The 20463-nt window shown below is 36.1% G+C and overlaps 1 protein-coding gene across 4 annotated transcripts in view; it reads right to left on the bottom strand.

Moving 5' to 3' along the window:
- Positions 1-1509: 1509 nt before the first annotated feature.
- Positions 1510-20463, bottom strand: part of Cnot6l (CCR4-NOT transcription complex subunit 6 like) — an 83144-nt gene continuing 64190 nt past the window's right edge. For all 4 annotated transcript variants that reach the window (XM_059274695.1, XM_059274694.1, XM_059274696.1 and 1 more), the window contains exons 9-12: positions 17921-18072; positions 14445-14672; positions 11061-11263; positions 1510-8583 (exon numbers count right to left, since the gene is read on the bottom strand). In XM_059274695.1, the coding sequence (XP_059130678.1) occupies positions 8371-8583; positions 11061-11263; positions 14445-14672; positions 17921-18072 (796 nt within the window). In that variant the 3' untranslated portion in view covers positions 1510-8370. The remainder of the gene's footprint in view (positions 8584-11060; positions 11264-14444; positions 14673-17920; positions 18073-20463) is intronic.

Consider the following 20463-nt stretch of genomic DNA (forward strand, 5'->3'; position numbering starts at 1 on the left):
TCTAGTGTTCTTAGATCACTTAACACACCGCTTACTTTGTCCAAAGCTTCGTCCTGGTCCAGTTAGAGAAATGGGTCAGGTGCTGGAGTGATGGCTCAGTTGTGAAAGTGCTTGCTATACAAGAACAAGAACTGAGTTTGGACCCCCAGTACACTGGACTAACTCATGGAGACTTAAGATTACTGCCTCGACCTTATCAATAAGGCTGTCTTGCCCAGGGCCACACAGTACACACACACACAGTGAATGATTCCAATGTTCTATCTTAAGAGCTTCTTAAGGCAGTCACTTTGAAACCTAGACTTTAAGACCCACTTCATAAAGGACTTCTTAAAGGCTGTCCAACATAATGGCTTCTGGGAAGAGTCTCAGGGTCAATCACAGGCTTGTGATCTTTAAATGCCAAATAAGCAGGCACTAAGCTCTGTAACCTAGGAATTTCTTTAGATGCCAGCAATCTGTTCCAAAATAATCTAAAGTGTCAAGTACTAAGCTGGTTACTTCAATTTTCTCTCTGAATCTGACTCATATCTGAAAATCAGTTTTCAGTTGAATATATCCAAAGTTCCTTGAATTTCTAATTATTTTACTTTATGACCTCTCTTGATTTTCTTTCCTAGATTCTAAGATTTACAATTATTTTCATACTGACTAAAACATTTGAGTATTTTGTGTCATAAGTAGAATATTTGGGAAATTATTTTTTTTCTTTTTTTTAAAAGATTGACTTATTTATTATGTATAGTGTTCTGCCGGCATGTATGCCTGCAGGCCAGAAGAGGGCACCAGATCTCATTGTAGATGGTTGTGAGCCACCATGTGGTTGCTGGGAATTGAACTCAGGACCTCTGAAAGAGCAGTCAGTGCTCTTAACCTCTGAGCCATCTCTCCAGCCCTGGGAAATTATTTCTTGTAGGACAAGGAGACTACCATCTTTATATCCCCTGGAATAGCTTGTTCATCAAAGATATATAAACACTGAATGAACTTACTCTGGGCCTTGGCAGGTCTAACCTATCAAGCTTGTTCAGTTCTATTTAATTCAGGTTATTTGTCTGGTGGTTGTCACATAGGTCAGACTAATAACACTAAGATCTAGCAGTTGCTTCATATTCATAATGCATTCCTAAAGTTCAGAAGAAGACTTCTGTTCACCAGGCACTCAAGGACATAGGATGAGCAGTTTCATCTCAGCATAAACTTCCATGATCACCAAGGCACCAAGGTAAGAAACTGCAGCATGGCACATCACACACCATTTTACACATACCCACAGTGATACAAGTAAGTCTCTCTGCTTGATTTCTTCTGGCAAAGCACATTACGTAACTTCAAAATCTACTGTATTTGAAATTCGTAATTTTTTACCAAATAACAAAAATTCTCAAGTATCAATTTGTAATTGTTTTATCTACATCACCTTGATTTCCTAGTCTGCTCTACAAGAGAAGTACCCATCCCAAAGCAGGAACTTAGCATTGCACAAATAATCAAAAACCAAGACAAAAGTATGCTTGCAAAATGGCCATTTATTGCCTATAGGGAAAGGAAAAGTGGGAGAGAAGGGGAGAGTACACAGGTGCAGGGAAACAAGCATATATTTAGCCCTATACATCATGTGTGAGCAGTACCCATCTCCAAAATGGAAAAAAAAATAGTTTGTCATCTGACATAATAGTTAAGGTTCTTAAGCACCTCCCTTCTGAGCTGCCACAAGATTTAAAAGGCAGGACTGCTTTGTTTAGTCAATATTCACATTAATGAAAAAGAATGTCACCACTCAACTGTGTCCTTTTTCACACACATCTTCTATAGTGTCTACTATGAAAAACATCTCAGCTGAGCAGTTCAGTCAAGATCCAGACCTTATCAACTGTTTAATAAATAGAAAAATAAAGCAGCTGGTGATTTTATCAGAGAGAATGAGAGTAGAACCATCTTCTCCAGCGATGACAAGAAAGAATTAAATGTCTAGAATATCACAGAACCAGTCTATTAAACATTAATTATTAGTAAGCTACAATTACATGGCACTTCATTGAATCCTCTAATAAAGAAAAAGAGAAAAGCTTATATTGTAAATGATTATCAGAATACATTGATTTAGTGCTCGGCTTTTTCTTAGGATTAAAAATAAAAAATAAATACACAACCTAAAACAGTAGAAATTTGCTTAGAATGATATTAATAGAAATTACCAAGTATTATGGGGAAATTACTAAAACACCTTTTTTAGTTTTAGGATCATGTGCTTTGCTTTTAGACCATTGTAATAGTTACAAAAACACTAAATAGGCCACAGAGTAACTCAAGTGTATGCAAAATAATAAATTAGTCAACTTAATGCCAGGAAATAAAAATAAATAATCCCTTCCCTAGTCAAACAGTAAACTGAATGGAAAGGTAGAAAGTCCATGAACAATTACTTGGCACTTATACAGTTTAAAATAAGATACAACTTAATCTCTGATGAATATAATCACACAACCTGGCCTTTTCAAAGAGAAAAAAAATGTATATATTTTTTCTCTTTAAAAACAAAAGAGAAAAAAAAGAAAAAAGAAAAAGTACTACCCCACTTCAGAGACAACAGAGTTAAGCATTTTTCCCTCCTTGAAATACTCCAAGTATTCCTATTGAATCCGACACCTCAGCTTCTCCTGGATGAAAGAACTGCTTGCATTTGACAACTGTATGAATGCCCGTAGTGCACTTCTCAGTGCTGCTGGTGTTTAAGAAATCCGCCATTCAACACTGAACAATTCCAGATCCAGTGTGCAGTAACAGCCATCCAAACCCCTCTCAAAAGTCGGCAGAGCACCGCTCAGCAATTTCACAGGTAAGGGAATATACTTTTAGCAAATTAAGCACAGAGAAAGGGCAGTAGTTTCTGGATAAAGAGCAACTGCATCACTTACCGCATTAAAGTCGAAACAGCAGCAGGACACTAAGTCTGTCTGGTAAAAAGCAAAGCCATTGTTTGGCACACCAATGCTGAGCCAATATTCTGAGTTCAAGTAACTACACACAAATTAAACATATGTGGTACACTGAACAACTGATAGCTAAGAAAGTATGTCTGTGCTCTGAAATAATGTACAAGAAAGGATCATTCTTCAGAGGGCTACCATGACTCCTATGCTTTTAGAAGTGACAGATCTACAAACAGGGAAATTAAATGAATTCAGGGAACTTGCTGATGAAAATAACCAGTAACAGGTGCCAAATGAACCTTCTGAAATATTCTGAAATGTGAATACACCATGCCAAGAGGCATATGATTTCTGATGGCATACTTCTAATTTCGGTTCAGTGCTATTCATTTTATAGGCTGTGCCATAAATACCAACATTTAATAGGCATGCCCTTAATTCATATCCTTTGAAAGTCATCTTACTAAAAAGTACTTCAGTTTCTCCTCTGGATCCAAGAATAAACCAAGTCTACCATAAACCAAACTTATGCTAAAATAATTATATTAATAAAACTTTCCGGGAAGCTACAGGCCTTTACCTGAGACATTTACAAGAATGCATTTAGTTAAGTAAGTAGTACACGTTCTTCCTTATCATCGTCCTGACAGGTCCCCAGTTCTTCTTATCATCGTCCTGACAGGTCCCCACCTTTCTTCTGCTTCCCTTCCCATTCTCCTCTTCCTGTGGCTCTTGCTCAGAACATCCAAGGGTTTTATCTTTTAAGCATTTAGGTGACAATTATGAAAGATGCTCTTGTCATCCTGTTCTTAAACAGGCCATAACTTTGGTAAATGAGCGGGTTAAAGATGTAGTAGCATTTACTTGTGTTTGAACTTAAATTGGGGAATTGCAGTGCAATTATAGAATTAAAATCATCCAGAGCAATCAGAAACATAAATGTTCTGTCTACAAACTCAAAACTTCAGTTGAAGTTTCTGATTTAGAAAAATAAGTCTAACTTCTCTACTTAATTTATCTACTTCTAATAGACAAAAGTCATACAAATATGATACAAACCAAATGGAAAGTCAGTAAACAAATCTTTGAACACATCAGAAAAGTGTTACTTTGGGTTTTATGGGGATAGAGAAGAAAAAACCTTACAAACATGACAGCTCACATTTCAGTCAAAACGTTTGTTACTTTGAACATGTGACAAAGAGATTTTGCTTGCTACAGGACCATTATTGTAATACAATTTGTTTTTTGTAGCTGACGCTACCAACCAGTTAGTATACTTTGCAAAATTATTAAAGATATTTCAGAAACTTAGAATATAAAAGATTAAATTTTCAATCAGTTATTAGAACAAAGTCAATTTTTAACACTAGGAAATCTAGTTTTGTTAGAAATGAAGCTCTATGCTCCTGGCTCCTTCAATGCACGTGCTCAACCTATTTCTCCTGTGTTTTCCCCTCCCTTTGCTATCTGCTATTGAGTGTACAGATGGGATCTGTCATTTTTATGAAATCTTAGAAATACAATACAGACTTAAAATTTCACCTACTGACAAGACATACTCAGGAGACAGAATTTTTAAACGGAGCAGTTTTGTCCATGTTCTAGGTTTAATGTGCCACACCCTCAATTTTAACATAATCTGCCACAGATTCAAGTGATATGAGTCTTAGATAGTTTTCAACTTTCTCCCTTCTCAGTGATATATGACTTTAAGGGAAAAAAAAGGATAAGTTTCGTATTTCCACAAAATATAACACTAAAACACAGTGGCTTTCAAAATACATTCACAAAGGATGCTTATTAGTAAAATTAAGTATCTGCCTATGAATATCAGAAACGTAATTTGAAAATAAAGATTGGAACAAGGCAAATGGGAGGGTGGGGGAAGCTGGTCTCAGAACCCATTGTGCCATACCTGACTTTAACATGTGATATTCAAATGAATGTTCACACGCCTTACATCAAATAAATCAAACAAAAATATTCAGCTATGTTGTACAAAATTTTTTTTACATAAAACATCATAAATCTTGAACAGATCTACTGTATCTGAATCTAAAAAGTTGCCTACAGAATGGTGCTGGGATTCTGTTCTCTGCTTGCTTTTAGGCAGTGCTGTTGCTTAAAAGTTGACACCAGGCACAATATTGTAAAACAAAGTCAACAAGCAAGGAGCAGTAAGTGGATTTGAGCCTTTTCCAGATGTCAGTCCTGAGGATGCTGCAATATTCCCCATCAAAGTGTGTAAAGCTATGAGGAGGATACTGATGCTTGACAGTGGGTGACTTGACATGCACTTGTATGACTGTTACAATGGCAAACAGTGCAGTTTCCCCTTCCTCAAACAACACCGTTTTAATAAACCTAACACTCCAGTTCTTAAGAAAATTACCAGAAATCATATTTAATAGTTAAAAAAATACATAGCATAATCTAAAAATGCCCAAATTTTCTTTTATCACCACATAAACTATGCAGCAGCCCAAGGGCATAAAGCTTATTAACTTATTCTGAGAACTAGAACATATATGAGCACACATGACTCACTTCACTGAATATATACCATGTCATTCACCTTGTCCTTTGGGCTTCTCACTGCCAAAGTTCCAAATGGCATGCATTTCACAAGACAATGCTGAGGACAGCAGCATTTCTGATCATCTGAACTGGCAGCTCAAAACAAGATACCACTCCTTTTACAGAGGGAACAAAGGGAAACAGTGTGTGAAATCTGGGCAAGAGGCTAAAGGGAAACCGTGCACATGAAAGCTGGGTTACCATGCCCTAGGTGTGTGCCACCCAAAACAAAATACAATCATCTACTTTACCAACATTTACGAAAACCACATTAAAATACACAGGATAATGAATGGTTTGAAAGAGTGCATTTGGAAGCAGAGAGACCCAATTACACACCTTCTTGCAACAGAGTGCCTTGATCATACACAAAATAAACTTAAGCTGTTTACAATGTTTCCCAATTTTTTTATTTTCCCCTCTACATTTAACTATTAAAAAAGTTTTTTTTATTAATAAATGGGCTCCTCTGTGGTTCATATACAATCATAAGTGAACTTTAAATTTCATTTATACAAACATCTCAAAAAATATCGGGAGTGAAGTATGGTAGGAAATATTGCTCACATTGCTAATTAACATGCGTCTATGAAAGAAGAAGAATGTTCTGTTAGTGCATATACCTCCAGAGCAGAAAACCCACCCGAAACAAAAGATCTAAAATTAAACATACAGTAGCTGATTATAAAAAAAAGGTAATGTCCACAAAATTAAGTTTTTCATGCTATTCTACTTTCCAGTACTATGCTTCAGATAATCAATTTGCATGGCTAGATGTTGGATGCTTGAGGTATATAAGAAGGGATACCTGAACACTGAGAAAAATCTGTCATTAAGGGTTTCTTCTGCTTATTTGTTTATTCAGGTACTTTAACATTTTTAAAAGAATATTTTATTTACATCAAACTTTGCTGAACTACAGTGACATTCCAATTACAATAGATGACAACGCCTCTGTCACTAGGCACTTTTAAAAGGGAGTTAGGCTTTACAGAGCTCTTCTGGATGCAATCCTGTGTGATATTACATCATCCCACCACCCTCATCCCACTAAAATTACCCTTTGGGGAAATATTGTTTTATATAGCCTGATCAGTAAACTATGGAAGAAATTAGTATAAAATAGCCACAGGAAATGTATCATTTAACACTAATAAAACAGCCTAAGATGTCAGGTTTGAAAGAGGAGACAATTTGTATATATTTATAACTAATTAAATAATTTAAATTTGACTTGTACTTTATATATTAGTGAGACACAAATATAGGCTATTTTCTTTTAAAATTTCATTCACATAATGGAAAATTTCTTGTTTATTAAAAATATCACATTTTGATACTAGAAACAGTAAAGTGCATGAAAAGTTTAAAATATAAATTTCAGAAAACTCTTATAGCAGCAAAAAAGCAGAATAAAGAAAAACTTAAAAACACAGACACAACCTTTTCCAATGTTACTGTGCCATAATTAACATCAAGCAGCCAACTAATTTTCTCCCCACAAAATGGTATTTAAGCTCTCTGCCTCTCAAGTCAGACTTTCAAGTTGGCCCCTCTTGGCCAACAACAAAAGGGGGGGGGTTGGTTTCCAATACATCTAGAGGCATCCAACTTTGGGAATAAACCAGTAGCTTAATTCAAATCTAGACAGATATGGCAACAAAGATTAAAAGCATATGATGGCCATTTGGCAGCTAGAGTCAGAAAAAAATGATCCAAAGTTTTCAACTACTTCCCCAAATCTGTCTTCTCCTCAAAATCCTCTCTATTGATACCTCAAACAAACAAACAAAAACAACAAACAAACAAACAAACAGCCATTTAACTTACTTTGGAAAATATGTGTAATAGTATATGGCTTTCCCTTTTTCAAACTTTGACCAGGGGCTTTTCATTCAACAATTTTCTTTAAACATTAAACTGTAGTGGTAAAGACAATACGGATCTTATCTTTTTTTTTTTTTCCAGTACAACCAGACAGAAAAGAAGAGTGGACATGAAAAATGAAAAATACCAGACACTAATTTTGTGGGCATCCTAAAAATACCAAATTCTACTTTCAAGATTTATGGCAGTATATATCTGCTATTTTCTTATAAATGAACTGGAAAGATGGACTTAAGTTAATACTTCTAAAAAGATGATAACTAATAGGCAGACCAAGAGAGAAAAGAGAAAAAAAAGAAAAAAGGGGGAATTCCTCAAACAAAACAACCAGCATTTGGCCAACAAACTGTCACATACTATGCTTGATTTTGAAAGCATGTTGTGCAATTATTTTCATTTTTCAAATTGTCTTGTTATGGCTAGTGGCTATATCACATTTAATGTACAAATCAAGCAAATTTAAGTGCTTTGTTAATGTGCAAATGACTTGGGAGCCAAAAATCAGTTTGTTATGAAGGGAAACAGAAACTCAAAGTTTTTCCTATAAGGCATGCCATCATTCAATTGAAAATCTTGTATTTGGACTTTGTAAAAATCACTTTTTACAAAAATGATTGGCTTATTTGAAATTATTCCAAAGAATGTATTTGTTTTTAGAGAACAACACTGGTGTTGGGCCTCAAATTTGTGAATTGTGAATGCTGTTTTCTAATATAATAGGAAGAGAAGAAATCCAATTTTAAAGTATATTAAACTTTTAGATACAGACAGATGGTAATACTTTGGTTCTAGCCCTAGTGCCAAATGATATCAGTATGCACAAAAACATACAAAGTCTTATAGCAAACACATAATGAAAGGAACCTGAAGCAGCAGCTTAAGGATGGCCATACTTCACTCCTACATACTTTGATTTACAACTGTACAAGTCCATAGCGACAGATCCCCGTCTTGGCGGGGCTGTACTCCACTACCTCCGATTAGGCAAGTGAACACCATTGACAAGAGGCAGGAGTGGAGGGTGGAGTTCAAGTTGTGTTAACAGTGAGAAGTGGTCTGAAGGGATGTGAGGGTGTGGACACCCAGTGATGTTGTTCTCAACCAGCCATTGAGGATCTAAAGGCCCCAGGACACCAAGCACGTTCATATGAGTCTTGGAATAGAAAATGTAGTCAATCACACCCTGGAAAGAGATTAGGGATAACGGGGAGGGGAAAGAAAAATATGTTTAGAAAAAGAGAAAAACTCCATAAAAAGAACCATCCTTAATTTGGAAAAGCTAAATAACTAAGTAACCTATATTCCTGGTACCTGTTATCCTGACTGTAGATTAAACCCTCGCTTAGTTTAAAATACTCAATTTCTACAAATCCTGGCACTGAAGCAAAGTTATCAGTCAGCAGGAATAGACACACGCATGAAGACATGCAGCTGTATATATAACACCTGTTCCATTTCCCAGAGCTAGATCATTTGATTCATTTGATTAGTAGATAGCAGAACTAATGCGCCTCCACCGTCCTAGGCTGTACATAGATTTCACCTCATCTAATGCTTACATATATCAACAGAGCCCACACTCAAGTAGAAAGGAATATTTCTACACGTGAAATTCATTCATCCATTCCTTTAATGTAGCGGGGACTTGCTATCTAACCCAGATAGACTTGAATTCAAGATCCTCCTTCCTCACCCTCCCAAGTGCCGGGATTACAGGTATGTGCTACATGAAAGATATGTTGTTAAAGAAACGCTTTTTTTTAAAGTGATTTTAGATCAATTCAGAAGATCAAGGTAGATGGTTTAAATTAATATGCCAATTTTTTAAAAATTTATAGTTCATGGACAAGTAAAAAGTAAACTTTCAAAAAGTAAGGAAGAAATAAAATTTTCTCTTAACCTACTCACAGACCAAGCAACAACAATCACTATTTAATTACTGAACACTTATTTTGGGGAACTTTTATTTACAGTTTTTCTGGGATATGCTGGCAATGTTTTATATATTATTATAATTATAAATATAGGATTTAAACTATAGTAAACTACATATCACTAAATATAGAAGTATATCTTTCAACTGCAAAAACAGTAATAAGCTAGAGCTGGAGATTGCCAACTTTAATAGTACCACTGTCAAAAATGTGAACAAAAGTTAATTAGAAAAGTATACAACCCACAGAAAATACTACAAATCAAGGCTTACTTCCCCCCAGAAAGTTAGTTCTTAAATTTTACTGCACATCACCATGTATGAGTGATAAAACAATACAAAAGCTACCAATGGATAGTTATCTAACAGTAAAACTACATTAACTTCTAAGCAATTTTATTTCTCTTTCCTAACTATGAAAGCTGACTAATATCAACACACAGCTCTTTCTTCCTTATACTTTTGTTTGTAAAGAAGTAGACAAACATCAAAAATTAAGAAAGGAGGCTGGGCATAGTGATGCCCACCTTTAATCTTTCATGCCAGCACAAAGGAGGCATAGGCAGGTGATCTCTGAGTTCAAAGCCAGCCTGGTCTACATAGTGAGCTACAGGTCAGCCAGGGCTACACAGAGACCTGTCTCAAAAAACTAAACAAACAGACAGAAAACAGAACAAAAAAGAAAAGGGTTATTAAAGATGTGAACGAGCCTATTTAATAATTTTCTTTTGTATTATACTATAATTTCTCTAGGCTTTCTATACTAACAATGTTCTACATCTATATATGTATATTTAGGATAGAACAAGATGTACAATTCATTCTAGAAATGACAGAAAGTCAAACAGGTAAAGAGAAGAGCTACAAGTAGATGAAATGATCAGAAAATGAGTAACCACAGAGAGCCACTGTCACCATGTCTTTCTAGGAGTATCCTGTCCTGAACATGAATAACAGGTTCCCTTATGGTTAAGACTTCCTTTTCCTTTTACAAACTTGCTCCATGGATGACCTGGGAATATACTAATATGACTACATGGATAAGACTGACATTATAACCCACCCCTACAAGAAACTTGGGAAATTATAAGATAAATAAGATATTCAAAGAAAAATTGGACAGAATATTGTATAAATTCATTCCAGGTGAGTTCAGCTATATTAGGTGCTTAAATTCTCGCTAAGCACAGGTGGTGGTAAACAAATGAAGATTAACTCTATTAATATATACCCAAGTGCTTTCAACAATGACTGACACATAGTAAAAATTTTAGAAATACTGGCTATTATCACTAATATCTGAAATGTGAACAAATGAAAGTTCATAAAGAATTCAAATGACATCAATAATAACCACAAAACCTAACAAGATTCCTATTTTAGTTGTATATGCAAACCATACATTTTGAGACTGGATTTTTGTGTGTTTATTGTTTTTGGATCAGTGATCATTCTTTTATTTCATGTGTATGGATGCTTTCCTGCATGTTTGTCTGTGGAACATCTGGGGGCCTGGTGCTGACAAAGGTCAGAAGACAGCATCAGATCCCCTATAAGCTGCCAGGTAAGTACTGGGAGTCCAACTCAGGTCCTCTGAAAGAGCAGTTGGTCTAAGTACTCTCTCTCTAGCTCTTCAAACTCTTAATCATAGGGTTTTATACTCTTCTTTTTTTTTACATACTTTTATTTGAAATAGTTCATATGCCAAACCAGAGACTGCTACTTACTTTGAAATCAAAGGTGTAATTGGTATAAGGCATCAAGTTATTTTCATAGGCGCTCTTAAGTTGGAAGCCATGTGTGATTCTCCCTTCTGAGCTTCCATTCTTTCCACTACAGCTGAAGTTCATAAGACACTCATTGTACCTTAGTTCCTTGAAGTCTTTATGGTTGTCAGCTACTCCTCCATTGCTTAAATATTCCACAACACCTAGCAGAATAAAGAAAGGAACACTGCCCTTTAATATTTAGTACAAAACTGTATTACTAAACCTTATTCTACAGACACACCAGGTCTAGAGCAATTTGGTTAAGTCCTATGAAACTCTTAGCAGGACTTGGTGGTACATGTCTTTAATCTTAGTATCTAAGAAGCAGAAAGGCAGGCTGATTTCTCGGAGTTCCAGGCCAGCTTGGTCTACATAGGAAGCTCCAGGCAAGCCAGGGCTGCATAATGAGATCCTATCTCAGAAACAAAATAAAAAAACAGAAACAAAATAAAAAACAAACAAAAGTGTTCCTGTTGTTGGTTTTTTTTTTTTAATTAAACACCAGCAATTTCATATAACTCAACCACATTGAAAGGCATTTGTTAATTTCAGAACAAAGTATCAGGACCATCCAGGAATATTGTCAATCTTAATGGTTCTTTGGGTTCAGAGGACTTCTAGAACCTAAACAGCATCCACCAGAAAGTCTTGACTGTGTTTTTGTAGTATTACTCTAAACCACTATCTTCTGGTAGTTTGAAAGTAACTGGCCCCCATAATCTCATAAGGAATGGCACTATCAGGAGGTGTGGCTCTGCTGAAGTGGGTATGGCTTTGTTGGAGGAAGTGTCATTGTGGGGCCGGGCTTTGAAGTTTCCTATGTGCAGGGTACTGCCCAGTGCCTCAGTCGACTTCCTTTGGACTGCATATCATGATGTACAGCACCATGTCTGCCTACAGGCCGACATGCTCCCTACCATGATGATAATCGACTGAACTTCTGAAACTGTAAGTCAGCCTTAATTAAATGTTTTACTTTGTAAGAGTTGCCATGGTCATGTATCTCTTCCCAGCAATAAAAACCCTAACTAAGATGTATCTCTTTAGCAGTAGTTACAATAATCAATCAATAACATTAGGGACATATAAAAAAAATGCTTAGATTTTTCATCCTCAATTCAATATTCAGGGTTAACTTGGAAGTATCAATGAGTGTTCTGTTTGCAAGTCTGTGTGCCTGTGTGCCACATGCAAGCCTGGTGCCCTCACAGGCCAGAAATTCTGTCAAGATTCCTGGAATTAAGATTACTGATGGTTTTAAGTCACTATGTGGGGGCTAGGAATTGAAACATGGCCCTCTGGGTGAACAGTCAGTGCTCTTAACCACTGAACCATCTCTCCAGCTCCCCACCCCCATTATTCATTTTTAGGTAGCACTGAGTCTCAGTCTGACACCTATGAAGAACATTTTATGTCTAAATAACATTATAAGCCAGAGACTAAATGCTAACATGTCTAAAAAGCTGAAAAGAGTAGCAGCTTCAAAAAGTTGTACCGATTAGCTAACATGAAAAGTCTCTTACTTTTTTTATTATTAGTTAGCAATACTATTAAATTCATCTATTAGTGATTAAGAATGATAGAAAACATGAAGTAAAATGAATGTCAGTGTTATGAATAATTCAAAAGGAAACGCAACTTATCTAGCATTTATAATATGCTAGGCAAACAATTTAATGAGATCAATAAAATGCTTATCCCCAAACTGAATAACATGTATAGAACCTAAAAAACAGAATCAGGATCCAACCCTGACAGTCTGATTTGAGCCAGAGAACTGTGCTTTGGTAACAATGATACTAGTAGTATCAATGGGAACAATGATACTAATAGCTTTTATAAATGGTTTCAAGAAATCACATGAAATAATATAAGAAAAATACACACTTTTAGAGAATTTAACTAATTATTTTTGTAAAAGACTAAGGAAGAGGGATGTGGGCTGAGGAGACAGCTCAGTAAAGTGACTGCCATGCAAGCATTAGAGCTCAAGTCCAAGCTTCGGAACCAATGGAAACCTGAGTGTGGTGGAGAGTTCTTGGAATACCAGTGCTGGGGATGTGATCTCTGGGGCTCACTGGCCAGCCAGCATACCCTACTTGGTGATCCCTAGGCAGGTAGGGACATAGTGTGACAAACAAGATGGATGGCACCCAAAGTTGACTTCTGGTGAGTGTGTGAGCACACATGCACACACATACCACCATGTATACATGCATATACACATGGGAGGATGGGAGAGGCAGAGGAAGGAAAGAAGGTGCCAGTTGGCCTAGGGGTCAAACCAAGTATTTGCAAAGATTTCAGCATTTACTTACTATGAACAAGATATTTACTAAGGTTGGTGACTATTTACAAATTCCAGGTATAGGCACTTCAGTTATTTTGTATTTGTTATTGAGTGACTATTTTGACTAGCCAAATGACAGCTGGGGACATAATTCAGTGGTGGAATGCTTGCCTAACGTGCAATAATCTTGGGTTTGATCCCTACTGGGGGTGTGGATTAAATAGCTTAATAGTAATATATAATATTTAGAATGTTTTACTAATAGTACAGGACTTATACTTTTTTGTTTTGCATTTGAAATCCACGATCTTGGGGCTGGAGAGATGTCTCAGAGGTTAAGAACACTGGCTACTCTTCCAGAGGTCCTGAGTTCAATTCCCAGCAACAGATGGCTCACAACTATCGATAGTGAGATCTGGTGCCCTTTTCTGGCATGCAGGGATACATAATAAACAAACAAACAAACAAACAAACAAACAAGCACTACGTAAGTAAATAAATAAATAAATAAATAATTTTTAAGAAAGGAAAGAAATCCAGGATCTAAAAGAGAGAACAAAGTCTTACAAAGATGAAATTCAGACATAAAGTAGTCCAGAGATGTGATACACAATCTTACTAGAATTTTTGACTCTTTATACTAGTATTAAGTACAGAAAGATCAATGAAAACTTGCCAAGATTATTACATGAGCTAGTTATCTGTAATGAATGTTCTCTAAAGAGTGCCCTTCTCTAATCAACTCTGTGCCTCAGAAGGTTGATCTTGCATGGTTATAAACCCTTCCCTACCCCTATATAGCTCCTAGCTGGACTTGGTTAATGGGCAGCCCTGGCAGATAAGAGCAGAGTGTGAGAGGGGTTTATCTTCCCACGGCTCCCTTTTTATCATAATCTGGCAGGTGCCGATTATATCTTTTCAACTCCCCCTCCCCCAATTCCAACTGGTATGTTCCTTAATTTAGAAGAGAAAGCCCTGTTAGGAGATAGGTGGCTTTTCAACCAAGACTAAAAGCAAAACTGAAAGCAAGGAAAAAATGACATTGTAAATACCTGAATCTGGCAATGAGTTAAGATCTGCACATAGCACCAGCGGGATGGAATTAGGATCTGCGGTTGGGCTGCCAGGCCTACTTGAGGCTTTCTCCAGAATGTTTTTAACCTCTGAGACAAACATCATGGTCTGAATAAGTTTCACATCAGAATACTCTGGGTCCCAATGCATGTGGGCATTTGCCACTATAAGCAGCTGTTTGTCTGCAGCATGAATAGGCTTCATACCTAAATTTAAACATCATAAAAAAGAAAATGTAGAAAGTTATGTTTGTGTTTCTTAAATAGTAGCACCTTAAGTTTCCTGAAAAAGATCCATAGTTACTTCTTTACTCTTTTCTATAAACTTATATTGATTTTTATCTCAAACTTATCTGAGAAACTAAAGGGTAATTCTGGAGATCATGATATATTAGTTATTTATCACAATCATGTTAACAAATGGTAGCCTATGGAATAAACCTGGTCTACTACATATTTCTATTATAGCCTCTGTGAGCTAAAGGTAGTTTTACATTTTTCAAAGAGACTCTCTTGTGGCTCACAGAGCCTAAAATATTTAGTATCTCGATCATTACAGAACAGCTTTGCTGACTCCTGCTGTACATGCTGATGCTAGAAATTATTTCATAATACAATCAGTATTTGGGTTATAGTACTTTCCATTTGCTGAGTTCTTAGCTTAAGCAAGCAAATCATTTATTTAATTTTAAATGGTGTATGTATGTGTATCAGAGGATGGGGTCAGTACATGAATACAGTGCTTATAGAGACCAGGACAAGGGCACTGATCTCTTGGAGCTGAAGTTAAATGTAGGTGCTAGGAACCTATCCTCTGGACAAACAATACATGCTCTTAACTGCTAGGCCTTCTTTTCAGCACCAAGCAAGCACTTTTAAGTGCCTCTTATTTAATTAGCATAATAATCTAGTGAGAGATGTTTCCAGTTGAATTAACCAATACTTAATTTCTTGCCACTATACAATACATTATCTATCTTTCATTTTACAAGCTGAATAGTGAAAACTCAGTAGGAAAAATCAGCAACATTATATGAACCTAAAGAAAATGAAATAAGGCTGGCACACACCTTTAATCCCAGTACTCGGGAGGCAGAAGCAGGCGGATCTTTGTGAGTTTGAGGCCAGCCTGGGCTACAGCGTGAGTTCCAGGAAAGGCGCAAAGCTACACAGAGAAACCCTGTCTCGAAAAAGCCAAAAAAAAAAAAAAAAAAAAGAAAGAAAGAAAATGAAATAAAAAAGCGTATTTGCTACTCATATGAATCCCCAAATAAATTCTAGTTATTATTTCTTTTTAAGTTTTTCAAGTCAGGGTTTCTCTGTGTAGCCCTGGATATCCTGGAACTCATTCTATAGACCAGGCTAGCCTCAAACTCACAGAAATCCACCTGCCTCTGCCTCCCGAATGTGGGGTTAAAGGCGTGCGCCACCACTGGCCCCAAATAAAGTTAATTTTAAAATGGAAACTGTAGGACTGGATAGATGGCTCAGTGGTTAATAGCACTTGCTGCTCTTGAAGAGTCTGAGAATTCAGTTTCTAGCACTCACATCAGAGTGCTCACAACTGCCTGCAACTCCACTTCCAGTGGATCCAACAACTCTTCTGGCCTCCGTGTGTACCAGGCATGCACACTGTGCACATACACATTCGCAAACATTCATCTCAAAACAAAAATCAGAGAACTGTGTGCTCTCAAAAGTTTAAATACTTTTATCTTTGACCTGGTCATCTTTCTGTCAGCATCTATTAAAGTTTACTTTCCACAATTTGTATTTTATTAATTACCATGTCCACCTTTTGAAAAATACTGTGATGTTTATTTTTAACATAATTTTAGGAAAGAAAAATATATATAGCTGAATATCATCTTCCAATTACCCGAGTATTGAAAGCATTAAGTGGTTGACTAGCCTGAGTTCACACAAAGCAATTAGAAAGATGACCCTAAAGTAGGCAAGGCATAAAATTCAATATTAATGGTATAATACCACTTAACATAAACCTATATACATATATCCTATATATGTATACAAATGTTCATATATACAAATACTCATATATTTATATTTGGATTCATAAAAAGAAACAAGTAGGAGCTATTTCTAGAGTGTGATTGAGACAAGAGCTTCTCGCTTTTTAAATTTATATACATTGGAACTGTTGAAGTATCAGGGAAGATGCAAACCTAAGTTTTCTACTGAAATTTTCCTAAGACTGTCTCAGATTTTTCTACTGAAATATAAACTCTAAAGAAAAAGGCCCAACTTCTAAGTCTGATATTTTGGTAAAAGTATGCTTCTTTCTAAATCTTATCATATTTAATTTTCTTCAACATTGAGAAAATAAATTACCAACGTAATCTGCTATATGAAACTGAAGGAATAATTTGAATTTTTTTCTAAGCTGTCTCCTTTTCCTAGAAGTTTTCGTGTCACTTATGACTATACGTGAATGTTCACTATGTTAAATATTAAAACGAGTCCCCAAAAAACCATTTGCTACTACCCACCAAATTCCTCTTCTAGAAGGATAAGGGACATATTTTAGGAAGTAAAAGTATGTACTATGTACTTTAGAATTACTCCTCTGCAAATTAAAAAGGGCATTTCTATAAAGCCGCACAAAACAAACCAGAAGAAGAAAGTGAGGGAAAAGACATAAAAAAAATTTTAAAAAGTTAAAAAAGAAGTAAACATGAAATCTCATGTTAAAGGTTGATTTTGTTTAATGATAAACTGAAGAACTGTATAAAAGAGAAATCTGACAGAGTTATAGTCTAAATAATTCAAACTAGGACTCAAGACCGTCTTTCTTTCACAGGCAGCACAGAAAGAGAAGTGCACTGATAATGGTCTCCTCACCTTGTTCCTGTCTGAAACATTACTAAGTAATGAAGTGCTCCGAGGCAGGCAGGAGAGAGTCTAACAAAAGATCTTGACAATGCCAAGTACACAATGAATTTCTGACTCTCAGGGAAGCTATAAATAATCTAAAAACCCTGAAGGATCACACAGATAAAAGATGTCATTCTCACCCTGACAAAGACTTCAGATTTAACAAAGAAATTAAAGAAAACAAGCCAACTATTTAACCTTAAAAACAAAGAGTTCACACTCATGAAGCTAAAGCTACAAGAGAGGACTAAGTCACTGCATTTCTAAGTCAGCCTAACTGAAACATCCCTATTTCAAAGAACTTTTTCAATTAATGGCATGTTAAAAAGGCAGGTAGGTATTACCTTGTAAGTAAAAATAATGATAGAAACTATAGACTATGTCAGGAAATCATAAGAAATACATGATAACTTATATAATTATTATTTTCTTGTTCATCTCCATTAAGTTCTCAAAAGAAAATCATTTTGTAATAAATGATTTGAAGATTCTTTTTTCCTGTTCTGAGATAAGGAGATCTGGAATGGTGATTCTTTTTAATACTATTAGATGGCACTCACCCGCTCCAAAGAGTTCCTTGTGGACCTCTAAAACCACAGCAACGCCAATGTTATCTTTTGTCATCACTCTGTTCAGCATTGCTTCGGATCCATCTGAATTCGCCATTGCTACCTGGTTGAATTCCACTGTATGCTTCTGCACCAGTGTAAATCTAAAAGGCACACATATTTAGATGACTTAGGTAGTTACACTGTCATGTTAAGACATGAAAAGTGGAGTGGACACAATACAGACACTTGAGAATCTGTCATTTTCTAGCTACAAATGGTCATGTGATATAATTCTGGAAATAAGAAATATGGGTTTTATAAACTTTACAGAGGCCCCATCTAGCAAAGATGAAATATATATCCCCATCATCCTTTCAGGTCTTTCCCCCTTCTAGCAAGTACCTAAAGGACTAATAAGCAAGTGTGAGCCAACCAGATGGGGAAAAGCCAATCTTGTAAGGATGGGGAAGCAGCTGGACCAATTCTATCTATTTCTAGACTGCTTGATGTATGTGAGAATTCATTTACTTAAGCTACTGTTCAGACTGTCTGACATTTAAAGGTACACACAATCTTAACTGAGTCACCAATTTAAAGAGAATGAATAAAGTCTATCTGCCCCATTTGCAGATTTTTTTTGGTACCATATTAAGATAATTGTCAAGAAAATGCAGGAATACAACCCTTTTCCCAGCTAAAAATTATCACATTTTTGATTAGTTTTTTTAATTACTCAAAGACTGTAATTATGCATAAATGTTCAGAAAAAGACTGTGTCATAAGAAGAAATGACTCTCTGTGACGATGGCTTCTATACTACAGTTTTTTCTTTCCTTAGTGACAAATTTTAAGTATAATAGAATTGTAGGCTAAAATAAAAATCTAATGCTAATGTTTAAGAACTGTGAACTTGGTCAAGCCCTCTGTACTGCTTGTTTCATCAGTTGGATACAAGCTAGACTTCTCTGGAAAGAGGAGTCTCAATTAAAAAAAAAAAAAAAAAAAAGACAGCCTGTAGGCAAGGTGATGTGAGAGGGCCCAGCTCACTGGGAGCATGCCACCCTTGGCAGGTGGTACTGGGTGGTGTAAGAAAACAGACTGAGTAAATCATTGAGAGAAAGCCATAAGCAGTGTTCTTTCATGGCTTTTATGGCTTTTGCTTCAGTTCCCACCTCCAGTTTCCTGCCCTGACTTCATCTAGTGTTGATCACTAAGAAGGTTAAGATGAAATAAACCTTTGCTTCACGTTGCTTTTAGTCATGGTCTTCATCAGAGCATTAGAAACCAAACTAAGATACTGTTTAACATCATTTACCCAGTTTTATTGGTTTTTGAAATATTTACAGAGAACCAAAACAGTACTGTGGGGTAAGCAGCAGCCCCTGACTGGCTTTGAACTTGCAGGTAATTCTCTCTTCCTGCCTTTGACCCTTAGTAATGAGATTAAAGCATGTAGCACCACACACAGCTTATCATACTACTTTTCACTAGAAGTGAAAATACATTTTTGATTTCATAACAATCTATCACTTTACATTCTTTCTAGCTTTAAAAATTGAGCCACAAATATCCCACACAAATATTTTTGAAATATTGACTAAAAGGCTTATAATACCACAGGATATCATGCTAGATGAAACAATACTCTTTCCATCAACTTCTTGCTCCAATTCTGAATGTCTCAGATGTGCTTAGAATAAGTTATGCGTAAAGGGTCTGGTCATATGGCCTATTTCAAACTCAAGAGTCCTTAAAGAAAATAGTTTCCACCTTGTACAGTAAAAAGGTAGTCCTTAAGCTGAAAAGGCTACCAATGTAAAGAATGAAGTTATGAGCATTTCAGGTAAAACAAGGGAAAGATTCCAAGACAGCAAATGACTTTGTTAAAAAACAAAACAACAACAAAACAAAAAAAATTAGAAGAATACAAAATGTAAGAAAGAAAAAGAATGGCAGATTATGAAATGGTATTGGACACAAAATAAAGAGGGGCAGCTAAGTAGATTACAGGTAAAGAGCACTTGCTGCTCTTCTAAATGAACTGAGTTTGATTCCCAGCATGCACATCAGACACAACACAACTAACTGTAACTCTAGTTCCAGGGGAACCTGACAGCCTCTTCTGGCTTCCATGGGCACTCAACATACAAAATATACACACATACACATAAATAAAAATAAGAGGCAAGTGTAGTGCCACACGTCTTTAATCCCAGCTCTTAGGAGGCAGAGACAGGTGGGTATCTATAAGTTTAAAGCTAGTCTGGTCTACATAGCTAGTTCCAGGCCAGCCAATGCTACATAGTGAAACTGAGTCTCTAAATAAACAAACAATAACATCGTTTTATATTTTACAACACTAACTTAACACAACCACTTACATTCTTCCCCAACCACCATATACCAAGTTTGTTCCATGTGACTTTTACTTTCTGGTGTACAGAATGCAATTCAGGAAACATTTTGAAATATAGCATTCTCATCACTGGGTGCACGCCTTTAATGCCAGCACTTGGGAGGCAGAGCCAGGTGGATTGATCTCTGTGAATTCG

This window comes from Peromyscus eremicus, chromosome 10, assembly GCF_949786415.1.
Source record: "Peromyscus eremicus chromosome 10, PerEre_H2_v1, whole genome shotgun sequence".
Lineage (NCBI taxonomy): Eukaryota > Metazoa > Chordata > Mammalia > Rodentia > Cricetidae > Peromyscus > Peromyscus eremicus.